Source organism: Pan troglodytes, chromosome 10 (assembly GCF_028858775.2).
Source record: "Pan troglodytes isolate AG18354 chromosome 10, NHGRI_mPanTro3-v2.0_pri, whole genome shotgun sequence".
NCBI lineage: Eukaryota > Metazoa > Chordata > Mammalia > Primates > Hominidae > Pan > Pan troglodytes.
In genome coordinates, this window is record NC_072408.2 from 40,596,550 (window position 1) to 40,611,019 (window position 14,470).

The 14,470-nt window shown below is 34.3% G+C and overlaps 1 protein-coding gene across 1 annotated transcript; it reads right to left on the bottom strand.

Moving 5' to 3' along the window:
- Positions 1-635: 635 nt before the first annotated feature.
- Positions 636-13,339, bottom strand: OR6C74 (olfactory receptor family 6 subfamily C member 74). The gene is made up of 2 exons (XM_054663893.2): positions 13,129-13,339; positions 636-9,988 (listed from the first exon to the last, which is right to left on the bottom strand). Exon 2 carries the CDS (start codon positions 9,977-9,979, stop codon positions 9,041-9,043), a length of 939 nt encoding a protein of 312 aa, XP_054519868.1. The 5' UTR covers positions 9,980-9,988; positions 13,129-13,339; the 3' UTR covers positions 636-9,040.
- Between the last annotated feature and the right edge of the window lie 1,131 nt (positions 13,340-14,470).

Consider the following 14,470-nt stretch of genomic DNA (forward strand, 5'->3'; position numbering starts at 1 on the left):
TTATACCATCACCATGTTTAAAATGCCATCACGAGTCATTCCTTATCAGTAATCTCCCAATGCAACAGTGACACACTGGCTTCCATCATCTGCCATCCACTTGCTCAATCATTCAGTTCCAGTATGTATGTGTATTGGGAGAAAACTTTATTAACTTCACTATATTGGTTATGTATAGTTCCTTTTGACCTTAGTCTTACTGACTCCACTTACTTCTCTTAGGTCAGCAACTTTTTACACTATGCCCTTCAGTGAGGTTGTGTCACACATTTGTAATATAGCTAAATTCTTCCACATTCTATTGTGATATCCCAGATTTTTTTTTAAATTTTCACACATTAGAAGCATTCTTTGTATTGTAAAGTTCTACTGGTTTTGACAACTGCACGGTGTTATGTTATTGCAGGATCTGGCCAGCAGTCCGCAATGCAATGGGGGGCTCTTTCTTTATTCCCAGGCAGATTGGCAGGTCGAGAAATAATAGACACACACAAGACAGTGAAAGCTGGGTCCAGGGGGGTCACCGCCTTCTGGTCCCACAATGCCACCAATGCACTGGATATACCAGCATTTATTATTAAGTTTAGTGAGGGTGGGGGCAGGTTAGTGAGGGATTTAAGGTCTTTCGATTATGAGGTGAGATGGTCACATGGGGATGAAGTAGTTCTTTAACCTAACATCTGTATGCAGAAGTACAGTATACAGAGATAAGAGTTTACAATATAGTGTGTGCATCAGTAATTTCTAACAGAGTCTTAAAACAGAAACACAGTCTTTCCATAACCTATGATTAGCAAGTTATTGATCAGCAGTAACAGTTACAGTGAAAGCTGGTTACAAAAAATCTATAGAAACAGGAGGTGAAACTAGACAACTGGTTAGACCGGAAAATATCAGAAGGGAGAATGCCTTACCCCCAAAGAGGGCTAGAAGAGCCGTGGCAAGATGAGGGCATTTATAGCCCTATCTTATCCATATGAACAGGTGCCCCCCCAATGCGTCCATTTATTATAGGCTCTCCACAAGGGTCGCATTCCATTCCCAGAGCTATGAACATCTGCTTTTCTGGGACAGGAATCTTGGTGATGTGAAACCTCTCTGACTGCATGTCCGTTCATAGGCTCTCTGCAGGGGGAAGCACATCATGTGCTGTTGGTTCATTCTGGCAGTCCAACCTGGCATTGTCTTTACACAATCCTGCATGCAATTTTGTATTTACAATAATCAGGAGCATTTCACCTTTTATTCCGTAGCAATAGTTTCAGGGGGTCTCCCTACATTATGTATTCATCTTTACATTACTATATAGAATAATTTTACTACTCTAACCAAAGATTCCCTATGCTTCCTCGTTTAACCCTTACTCCAACAAAGTCCTGGCAACCACTGGTATGTTACTTTCTCTATAAATTTATCTCTACCAGAATATTATATAAATGAAATTAAATAATTTATAGCCTTTTAAGTCTGCCTAGTTTCACTGAGAAATATGCACTTAAAATTCTTCTCTGTCATTGTTCAACTCCCACTTATCAGTGAGAACATGCGGTGTTTGGTTTTCTGTTCTTGTGTTAGTTTGCTGAGAATGATAGTTTCCAGTATCATCCATGTCCCTGCGAAGGATATGAACTCATCGTTTTTTATGGATGTATATTTTATAGTGTTCCATGGTGTATATGTACCACATTTTCTTTATCCAACCTATCATTGATGGGCATTTGGGTTGGTTCCAAGTCTTTGCTATTGCGAATAGTGCCACAATAAACATACGTGTGCATGTGTCTTTATAGTAGAATGATTTATAATCCTTTGGGTATATACCCAGTAATGGGATTGCTGGGTCAAATGGTATTTCTAGTTCTAGATCCTTGAGGAATCACCACACTGTCTTCCACAATGGTTGAACTGATTTATACTCCCACCAACAGTGTAAAAGTGTTCCTATTTCTCCACATCCTCACCAACATCTGTTGTTTCCTCGTTCCCTTTGCCTCCCAGTCCCCAGGGGGTGCAATGCAGAGGGGGCTCCATGGGTACAGCAGACACAATCAGTCTGTAACACAACTGTGAAATCCTGAACTTAGGGAACCCCCACTATTTTAAAGAGATAGCTAGAAAACCTGCCCAACCTGGCCACCCTAGGAGACATCTATTTTATAATCCTAGTCAGGAAGCAAATCTCCCTTCTGCCCTGGAGGGAGGTATTATTTCGATCTTTCAAGGCTGAATGATATTAAAACACCTTTGTAAAAAAAAAATCCAGACCAAGCATAATATTAAATGTGTAGAAATGCCATGGAGAATTGCAACCTAACAGTGATAACTGATATATTTGGTACTACAAGTGGTTGCATGAAATAGATCCTTAAGAAGGGTAATTTATAATTAGTTAATATCATCTTGAAAGTTCTGAGAAGTGCTGCAACCATAAGAAAATGGAATATTACAAGTCTATGGCATCAAATATTATCACTTGGAAAGAAGCTTATATTTAAGGCTGAGCTTTCTCAAAGTAGATGTATAAGGTAAAGAGCACTGTGATAAGCATGTGAAATACAAGTACTGAACATGCTATAACATGGTAAGGCTATTTCTATCCATATTGAGGATCTTAAAGAAAGAAAATTACAAGGTTGTATTCTTTAATTATTATCTTGAATTATACAATAATCAGCAAATTATGAAGTTCCCATGACTGTCCTAAATAAATTTATTATCTCTTAAATCCTCATGTCACTTGGTGCTGAAAACAAAGGTAGGCTCTGATCTCGCAGTTTATTATACAGCAGTATTGGTTAAATTTACATCCTTCCCAGATATCTTTTGTGAAAGTTAATTGATTGGGAATCTGAAAGGATCCCAATTGGGAATTACATATATGTGTGTATGTATTTCATATATGTAAATATACATCTAAAACTTAGAGGAATTGCAATATGGAACAGCTTTATTGTATGCAATTTACTTACATACCCCTTAGCTATGTAACTGGAGAATACCCAGAGGAAAATCTTTTGGCAAGATATTAAAATATTCACAAGGGTATTTGCTAGCAGCTTTAAAAAGTATTGTAACCACTGGTTTGAAATGAAGATGGAAGATGCTTTTGTTAAAATGAACTCCCTGATTTCAGTGGACATGATGGATCATGGAAAGTCAGAGGCTATGTAATAGCACTTAACTGATATGAGCATATTCAGTGTGGTTACTTATTGGTCAGTATGGCGGAAGTAGTTATCAAAATTGCATGATGCACTTTAGTAGTGAACAACAGATTATGAAGTTCCTAGGACTAAAATAAATAGGCAGCTCATTAGGTTTCTAACTGGTCCATATAACTGAAAGAACTCTAGGATAAGTGAAAGGAAGAATGAATTAGCCATCATAATGGAGTTAAAGCTCCTTATTCAATTACAGACTTCAATCCTTTCATAGAACCAGAACCCATGAAGAAAGTTGTCTTTGCAAAACTGTCATGCATATTAATATCCAAATCTTCCGCTAGTGTCCTTCAATAGATATGTGGTCCTTTCCCAAGAAAACCGTACAGTGAAATCAATGAAACATGGATTTTTCAGAGGTTATTCCACCTCATTTCTGAGCTAATCTTAATTACAATGATTATAAAATGCCAGTGTGTTTACTTATAAGAGTGGAAGAAATTGGAGTCAGAGACATTTTCCTGATAAGTTATGATTATGTGCTAGTCTGTTTTACAGTGATCCTAGTGCATGTGCAAAGTTGTCCTGTGCATATAGTTAAAACACATATATTCAGGGCCAAGTGGAAAACCATATGGTCTCCCTCACTAAGAGATAATAAACAGACAGCATCATTATATCCTTGGAAAAGCTTCAAAGCTAGTGCCACCATCAAAGACTTAAAAAACAAAGATGCAGGAGTGGTGACTTAATCCACATACCCATTGAACTCAACTGTCTGCCTCTCCTAACACAGATAAATTTTAGCAGATGATAATGAACCCATAAGTTAAATTAGGTAGTAAATTCAATTGCAACTGTCTTTTCAGTTATGGCCCATTTACTAGAATAAATCAAAAATAATTCTGGCACTAAATATCCAGTTATTGATTTTGGGAATGAATGTTTATGGATTAATAGATAATACAAGAATTTATTGGCACAACCTGCAAATAAAATGGTATACCTTTGTACTCTAGCCCTTTGCCATCATTTATTCCACAGGCCAGCAAACCATAGCCCACAGGCCAAGGATTGTTTTGGTACAGACTTCCACCTGAGATCCTGAGATGTATTTTACATTTTTAAAGGGTTGTTAGAAGAGAAAGGAGAAGGAAGGGGAGGTGGAGAAGAAAAAAAAGGAAGAGAAGCAAATCAGAAATGTATGATGATATGCTAAGTAATAATTTAAAAACTTGTATCAGATACAGAATCAGAATTTCTTATGTAAAGTATTTTAAAAGACACATTGAAGAGAATTATGGAATTTTATTTTATAAGTAGACATAGCCTAGTTTTCCCTTCCCTATGACAACAGGTCTCCATCAATAATATGTTTTCTTGAAGATATTACCCCCTTACTCTGTTCCAAAACAGATAGTGTTTTAAAAATATGGGAAAAAGTAACCCATTATCAAAAGAAAGTTGAATTAAAAGAGAAATTTGGAAATTGACTGTTTGAAATTCTTTCCACGATTTTTGTTACTGGAAATTATTTAAACTCATTAAATATAAAAATACTCATCTACTCATTAGAAAACTTGAAAACATAATCATTTTAATCTTTTAAAACATTTGTGTGCTTTTAGAAAATTACATAAAAATGCAAAATCAAGACAGCTGATTAACATTAATGTAGTCAATTTAAAAAAAAAGCATATTTGAATGGGATTGAAGAATAATTATTGTGATTTCCAGTTCATTTAAAATGGATCCACATTATTGTGAAGCATTAACTTTGCACTACGACAACCCACATAACTAAGTACAAGGTAAAATAAACTGTAATAAGACTTGCAGTTCATTTCACACAATAATTACATAAGTATTTGCAAGTATAATAAAGTATGCTGAATTAAAATGAAACTAATATTTGTACCATAAGTAAAATTAAAAGTTATACTGTAAAGTTATATTATTAAAATATATTGATCATTTTGTATAATTTCCTTTATTAATTCCTATTTTTCTATTAAAATTTCAAAATATTTTATACTATTGTTTATATATAAATTATAAACTGATAAATGTGCATGTACCATGAAAAATATATATATATTTACTAATTGAATGTTTGATAAACACCAGTTGCACACTTATACTTATAAAAAGAAAAGCAAGTCCATAATTTTTGAGAACACAGTAATCTTAATATTTGAAGGTAGCATTTATTTTTCTTATAAGCAATTTTTTCTCAAGCTCCATGTCATTAGTACCCTAAATATTTTCTCATATGACATAATTTCTAAATTTATGATAATATCGACTATTCTTTTACTTCAAAAGATTTTTAAAGGATAAAACTAAACAGAATTTTTGAGATATGTATGATACAATGGGACTTTATTGTATCATACAATTGAATTATCTCTTCAATGCTCATAAACACTCCATATTTATAGTAAACTTGTAGTTTCCTAACACCTAAATTTTTTTTCATGTTGCCTGTCATCAAGTCCAATCTATTAATTATTTTATAATAGACATCCTTAATCTAGGCTTACATTTTTATATTAAGCCCTATCAAATGCCACATTTTAATCTTATTTTATAGATGAACATATTAACTTCACTCATCTCCTGTCATATGCTGCCTTATTTATTTTATTTATTCCTTACTAGGCACCGGCTTGGATGAAGAGAATGTAGAAAACTATGAGATTTAGAGTTCGTTGCAAGAGATAAATATAGTTAATTACATGTGCTATGATAAGCACCATCTAGAGTTGACTACAAACACTACAAAATTTGAGTATGAAGTGACTAACATATACTTGTCGACCAGCCTTCCACAGAAGTCTCCATGTTAATTAACTTTAATTGATTGAAGTTTTGCAAGCTAACAGAGATTTGGGCAATGGGCAGGCATTCAATATACATGACAGCACACAAGTTTTGCAATATACTTAGTTGTTTAGTGTGGTTACATCATAGAAGTACTAGCTGGAAGAGATAAGAAACCAAACCGGACAGGCCAGGTTATGCAAATATTTGGGGAATTTTGTCATTATTTTGCAGGCAATGGAGAACCATCAATAATGTATTAGTAGAGTGGTGGCATGACTGATTTGTATTTTAGAAAGTATCCTACTAGCAATGTGGAGGATGAGTTAGAGATCAAAGGCAGGAAGGCTATGTAATAGACAATTGACATACCTTGAGTCTAGCTTGTCTTAATACTTATTCAGTATATATTAGGTTGGTACAAAAGGAATTGTGATTTCACCATTACTTTTAGTGGTGAAATTAAATTTTAATGGTGAAATTTTAATTACTTTTAATGGTGAAACTGCAATTCCTTTTGCACCAACCTAATACTGGTGAAAAACAGTTGGTTATTTTTTTCCTTTTCACTTCCAGAAAAATGAATATTAGAAATGAGTTAAACAGGTGAACGAATGAGATTTTAATATTTTTTAGAATCCTAGCACAATTTAAAAATTTTAAGTGCCTATAATGGACCCTGATCTCTGGTATTTACACAATAAATCAGATTGCTAGTGATTTATTTCAAATTAAGTAAAAAATGATCTTCACTAATCTTTTCCCATCATAACTTAGGCCTAGGGTTTCTTTCCTTTTGCTTTTTCTGTTATCTACTTACAAACAACCTAGAAATAGAAAAAAAAAATCCACCTATTCTAAGTAGTTAAGTCTACTAAGTATATTTCTGAATTTCACAAAATTGTCAATAATTCATTTTTGGATTAAAAAAGGGGAGAAAAAGTTTTTAATATACATTCAATGATTTATGGATTTACCTATATATTAGACTTTAAAAAGAGCTGAGCTTAGAGTTCATGTACAAAGAATAAGTTTTAAAAGTAAGCAATGTAATACTTAGAAATATAAAATAAATATGTTACATATTTGCATTTGGCAACAACTTAAATTGTGGAGAAGAGTGTTCAGAAGAAAATCTGAGATATTCCAGATCAGACTTTTTGTCAGATTCCAAACATTTTGAGTCAACTTTTCTTGAGTGTCATTATTATCTATAAAGTATAATTATTTGTGTATAAACCATCATTCTCAGCAAGCTATCGCAAGGACAAAAAACCAAACACCGCATGTTGTCACTCATAGGTGGGAATTGAACAATAAGAACACCTGGACACAGGAAGGCGAACATCACACGCCGGGGCCTGTCGTGAGGTGGGGGGAGAGGGGAGGGATAGCATTAGGAGATACACCTAATGTAAATGACAAGTTAATGTGTGAGGCACACCAACATGGCGCATGTATACATATGTAACAAACCTGCACATTGTGCACATGTACCCTAGAACTTAAAGTATAATAATAAAAAAAAACTTAAATTCCTGATGCAAAGAAAGCCAAATAGTGAAAGTTAAAGAATACTCCCTAGATATTTTATTTTCTATTTTCAAATAAAATGTTCTTAAAGTATTGCAGTATTATAAAAACCATTTACACATACATGACCACTATTGAAAAGTCTATTTGAATCTTCTCAGCTTCTCAGTGCCCTGTTAATATTTATTTAGATATCTATATTTAAAGCTTCTCACTAATGCTTGTAAAATTCATATAAAATTTCTTGCTAGCCTGGGGATATGACAAAGTTATATACACTTGGAAATACATTAAGATAAAATGTATATAATAATTTTATAAGTCAGAAAAATAAATCCTTCCAGTCAGAATTATTCATAAGGTTATCAGTTACCTTATGTGGAAACTAAATCATAGACAAATATTTCTTGAGGAAACTGACATTAGTCTTTCAGAAAAAGTTTTCTTGTCTTATAACACTGAGATATGGTACTATTGAAAGGAAAAGTTTTTAAATACTCTGCACATGATCAGTCATTATATCTAATTTTAATGTTCAAACCACTTAATTTGAAAAATAAGGTACTATGTGGAGCTGTAAGGTCTTAATTTTATCTATGACATCCATAAATCTATAGAATGTTCTACAAAGGTCTTACTGTTCTTTTGCATTCTAAGTGACTTAAGAGCAGAGAGAGATTTTCACTTCGTTTTGCTAAAAATGTGTAAGCGGTGAGTGGACATGAAGGCATCATTTTTGTCATCCTTGGGTATTTATTTTTGTTGTCATCAACAAATTATTTAATCCTTTTGACTTATATTTTTAATCCATAAATGGAGCATATAAATACCTGTCTTACAGAGTTTTGAAGATGGAACTAATAAATTTAATAACATCTGGCACATTGTAAGCAATCAATAAATGCTAGCTGTAAGTTCTATATGATAGCTGCAATAGCAGTAATGCTTTAACCTCTCTGAAGTTTCTTTCATTTATTTCTGAGAATATACTATATCTCCAAGCCTGGTTAAAAAAATTGAAGCTATTAAACTGTGTAATTAAAGAAATGCCATTAAATTGATTTGCTTCGAGATTCTACTAAACACTAAGAAAGAAAGCAGATTTCACTTTTGTATCCACCAGTAATGCACGCGTTAAGTGATCAAACCTAGGTAGTCTACTGAACTCTATGTAGAATATATGACAAATTGGGTCCCTGAATTCCAGAAGAGTGGAAAAGAGCATGGAAAAACTGAAGTCTCACTTTGTCTTCCTCTGAGAGAATTTTGAGAGGAAGTAAAAGAGGCAATAAATAACAGGCAAATGATTTTGACCAAAACCAAGAAATATCTTTTCTATGTGCCCTCAGCATGAGGGAGAAATGGCAGTGAAGGTTAGGCTTTGGAGATTAGGAAGGCCATAATGAAAATTATAAGTCAAAAAAGAGGTAATATTATTGAATACAAACATTGAAAAACTTTGTACATACTCCACTCTTCTTGTTTTATTTTACTAATAACCTTAATAATATCATTAAAGTGATTCATTTCATTGAGAAAAGTTCAATCTTTTTGACTATGTGCTTAAAAACATCTTTTACTTGTTTGTTTCTCAGTGTATAAATAAAGGGATTCAACATGGGGGCAACAGAAGTGCTGAGCAGAGCTATCCCTTTATTTAATGACACTCTTTCTTTTGCTGAGGGTTTCACATACATGAAGATGCAGCTGCCATAAGAAATGGACACGACCACCATGTGGGAAGAACATGTAGAAAATGCTTTTTTTCTCTGTTGAGAAGAAGGTATTTTCAGAATAGTCCTGATAATATTTGTGTAGGAGAGAATCACTAATACCAGTGTAACTAGGAGCGTCAAAATGGCTGAGAGAAGCATCATTAATTCTATTATGTCAGTGTCTGTGCAAGAGAGCTGCAGTATAGGAGAAACATCACAGAAGAAATGATCTACAGTGTTGGCTGCACAGAAATCAAGCTGGAGACCCATCAGGAGTGGCGGAAAAATTATTAGGAAGCCAGCCATCCATGAAGCAAAGACCAGCAAGCTGCAAACTCTGCTGCTCATGATGGTGGTGTAATGCAGGGGTTTGCAGATGGCCACATAGCGCTCATAGGACATGGCAGCCAGAAGAAAAAATTCAGTTGCCCCCAAGTGAATAGTGAAAAACAGTTGTGCTGCACAATCGTTGTAAGAAATGGTCTTATCACCTGTTGCCATACTAACAAGAAATTTGGGGATGCAGGCAGTTGTGAATGAGACTTCTAAAAATGAGAAATTTCGGAGGAAGAAATACATGGGTGTCTTGAGATGCAAATCCAGTAGGGTGAGAGTGATGATGGTTAGATTCCCAGTGATGCTCAACATGTAGGTGAAAAAAAGGAGAAGAAAAATAATCACCTGTAATTGTGGATCATCTGTCAGTCCAAGAAGAATAAAGTTTGCTACTGTTGTATGGTTTCTCATAGTTGATTTCTATTTTTAAAAATAAGAAGAAAAATTAGAACAGAAGAGGAAAAGTCTGCATGAGATACCCATTTTTCTTGAAATCCACCATAAAGACATTGCTACCCACACCCGACCTCTTTTAACAGCAGCCTATAAAAATTAGCTTATGTGATTTTTACTCGAAATGTTGCTAAATACATGCAACTTTTTGAGTTTGTTCTGTTTTCTCAATGGCCATAAATGTAAGCATTGCGAAGGGATAATATGTTGCATCGATAAAAGTCATGTCAATATAAAAACAAACACAAGAACTATCATATTTCAACTTTTATATTCTGTATTTGAATTTTTTCTGAAGTATTTAAATTATTTTATACCATCTGGTGATTCACTCTTTGCTCAATGAAGTTTTTTTCTGTGTTTGTTAGTCTTTTTTCTAGACTTTGCTATTCATTAATTCAGATTTCAGCTGAGAACTCTGTCTTTTAAGATCAAAGCGAAGTTGATTTAAACATCTCTTGGCTTCCACAGTGGGAATTCAATACCCTCACCAAACTTCTAAAAACTTTCCAAGGTCTCCATCCTCATGACCATTTTTATCTCTGCTTTCCCAATTTTCCTGAAAACTTGAATTTACATTTATCTCACTCACTCTGGTTGTTCTCTTTTCTGTATTTACTCAAGCAGATATAAACTCTATCCTTATACATGATGCTTGTGTTGTTTATGTAGTACATTTGCAGAATATTTGCAGTGACAGAGGAGGGTCCTACAAAACAAACTATTTAAAAATAAAATGTGGCTTGTGCCTGTAATCCCAGCTACTTGGAAGAATGAGGCAGGAAGATCGCTTTGAGACCAGGAATTCAAGGCTTCAGTGAACTATGATCATGCCACTGCACTCCAGCCTGGATGACAGAGCAAGACCATGCCTATAAATAAATCAGTGAAAATCAAATGTTAGCTGGACTTCCCTCGTAATTGTCATTAGTGTCACTGCTCTGCATGTTTCCCCCTGTTGCCATGGCCATCTCTTTTCTTCTGTATCTTATTCACATCCTCTCTCTCTTTTCTAGTTCAGCACATAGCAATTCAAAATTATGTTAACTTTTTTATTTTTCTTGTTTTTCTATCTTTTTCCAGACCATGCTTAGGTCCTCACGTTTATCACCTGAAAAGTCTATCATCACCAAGTTTTTCTTAATAATGACAACACTTTCCCCAAGAAGAATATTGTGCCATATGTTAAACTGTATATGAACATTATTACATTGTGTATATCCCAGCTCTGGGGTGAAACACATACACAAGCATTTCCAGTGATTATAAATGATTACAAAATAAATAAAATTTTGTCCTAATCTCTCTTCATTTTCTTTTGTACTTTTCCCCTTCCTTTCCCATTATTTTTGGTTGATCATTTTTCTAAAAATGTATGGTCATTTAAATGTAGTCCATATTCATTAGGAAGTTTTTTAAAATTAAAAATCATAGTTTATATTAAAGCTCAAAAACACAGGAAAACCTCAATCAACAAAAGATGAGTTATAAGCTAGAGAATGCAGTCAGAAAGCAATTTATATGGACACTGTCCAGCCTAAATTTAAATTATAAAATATAAAAATAACAAGCAAAACAGCAATGAAAAAACTATTATAACCTACTTGACAGCATTAATTTTCTACTGAATCCCACAATAAAATGCTTGCTGGGTGATAGTAAAATAGTCATATGTTTACAACCACCAGTATAGTCCCAAAGGCAACTGCAGCTGTTTCGGCAAGTTATAGCTAAGATAGATTCCTTTGGGATATGAAAAGTAGATTTTACATGAAATGTTTAAATAACATTGAATGCAACATGACTACATATAGGGAAAAATTTTTTCAAGTTCAGGAAAAAAATTATTTTTTCAGTATTATATTTCACAATGTTTATAAAGACTATGAATACTAGAGGCATATGCAATTATAATTACAGAAAGGAAAATGCATTCATTTAATAAAATGCATTCCTGAGATTCAATTGTATGTTGCAAAGAATATTTCATCAAAACTAGGCATCTGCAAGGTGAAAGGTTCAAAGCTTTCTTATAACACACTTAATTTTTTCAGTACAACTTCTCAAATGGTTAGCTTAATGTTTGCTTTGTAAAAAACAAAAACATTGCTTTTGGTGTTTTGGACATGAAGTCCTTGCCCACGCCTATGTCCTGAATGGTAATGCCTAGGTTTTCTTCTAGGGTTTTTATGGTTTTAGGTCTAACGTTTAAATCTTTAATCCATCTTGAATTGATTTTTGTATAAGGTGTAAGGAAGGGATCCAGTTTCAGCTTTCTACATATGGCTAGCCAGTTTTCCCAGCACCATTTATTAAATAGGGAATCCTTTCCCCAATAGCAAAGACTTGGAACCAACCCAAATGTCCAACAATGATAGACTGGATTAAGAAAATGTGGCACATATACACCATGGAATACTATGCAGCCATAAAAAATGATGAGTTCATATCCTTTGTAGGGACATGGATGAAATTGGAAACCATCATTCTCAGTAAACTATCGCAAGAACAAAAAACCAAACACTGCATATTCTCACTCATAGGTGGGAATTGAACAATGAGATCACATGGACACAGGAAGGGGAATATCATACTCTGGGGACTGTGGTGGGGAGGGGGGAGGGGGGAGGGATAGCATTGGGAGATATACCTAATGCTAGATGACGAGTTAGTGGGTGCAGCGCACCAGCATGGCACATGTATACATATGTAACTAACCTGCACAATGTGCACATGTACCCTAAAACTTAAAGTATAATAAAAAAAAAAAAACAAAACAAAAACAAAAACAAACTAGTTATAATTTCATGCCATACTGTTTCAATAGCTTTACAAAGAAATTATCTTCTTCCTCTAGCTTCATGCAACAAAGTTAGTATGATTCAAATAAAGACATAATTTTTTCCAAACTTTAATGTATTTAGTAGCAATTTCATTCCCAATTGTCTTTTTTCAGGTAAGTCCCAGCACAGAGGTAATTTTTGAATATTGCATCTTCTCATATTTTTATGTTGCTTTTGTCCATATTTCTCATCCAAAAAATACATTAATGCCAGAAACACTCAGGATGTTTAGGCTTGAAGATTTTATTATGACATTAATCTTACCTAGGTTCATTTCTTCTCATGATTTTTATTAATAAGATGTTCTCTGATTTATGTTGTATTAAATTAAATTTGGAGCATATATCTATCTCTCTATGTTTATCATATCTCTTCTATATATACATATATGTGTATATATAATCTAGGGAGAAGAAGAACAAAGAGAAGGTTTCTAGCTTGTTGTTCACGCTGAGGTGTTTCTAGTCTATACGAGGAATATGATAGCTTATAGTTTTTAAGACTGGAAGAACTATAATCCTTTTTATACACTGTGCCATTTGTCTCAAGAGGATTAACTGATTTAGTAATTTTATAAAAGAAGGAAACATTTCCCTGAAGACTATCGGACTAGGATGCTGAAGATGTATTAAAATCATTTTATTGAGTGGCAAAAACTCTATAATTCATAAGCTGAAGTTTAAAAACCAGAAAAGAACTACATTTTGAGGTGGCTATATGTTATAAACTATAAGGCAGTTTAAAAATACTTAAGTTGGCTTACATGTTCATAAAAACACACATTTCAAAAAAGAATAAACTCACCAATCTATAGGGTGAAACAACTTCAGAGCATTACTAAAATTTTGGATTCAGATTAATTCAATAAAGACATAGATAAGACTTATAAAGACTTACATTCCTTAGGTTCACTCTCAATGCTATCTTTTCGGGTGGCAGATTTAGATACAATCAGGTTTAGAATCTAGAGAGCTAGGCTATGTCATCATTAGCAAAGAAAATAGTGTGTGAGGTGACATTAGTATGTCAGGGTCAAAAGTATAAAAAATTGGATTGAAGAGAAATAAGGCCAGTGTTGAGTTTCTCAGGACAGATACATGCAAGTCAAACGTATTTGCACCTGCTAAGTGTCCACATCCATTCTGTAGGAAAATTTTATTGGTTCTACATAAAAATTTTATTTCAAGTGCATGTACTTTTTAACATTTCCACTGCTAAGTACTTAAATACTAGCTGCCATCGCAGATAAATTTTAAAATTATTAAGGCTTGAACACCACACATTTTTAAACATTTTAATGATGTATAAAATGCAATTATCCTAATTGTACAGTTTGGTCACCTTTCATGTGAATATATCCACCTGAGCAACATTCAGGAGGGAGGTGGGGGTGTCAGCCCCCCGCCCGGCCAGCCGCCCCGTCCGGCAGGGAGGTGGGGGGGCCAGCCCCCCGCCCGGCCAGCCGCCCAGTCCGGGAGGTGAGGGGCACCTCTGCCCGGCCGCCCCTACTGGGAAGTGAGGAGCCCCTCTGCCCGGCCACCACCCCGTCTGGGAGGTGTGCCCAGCAGCTCATGGAGAACGGGCCATGATGACGGTGGCGGTTTTG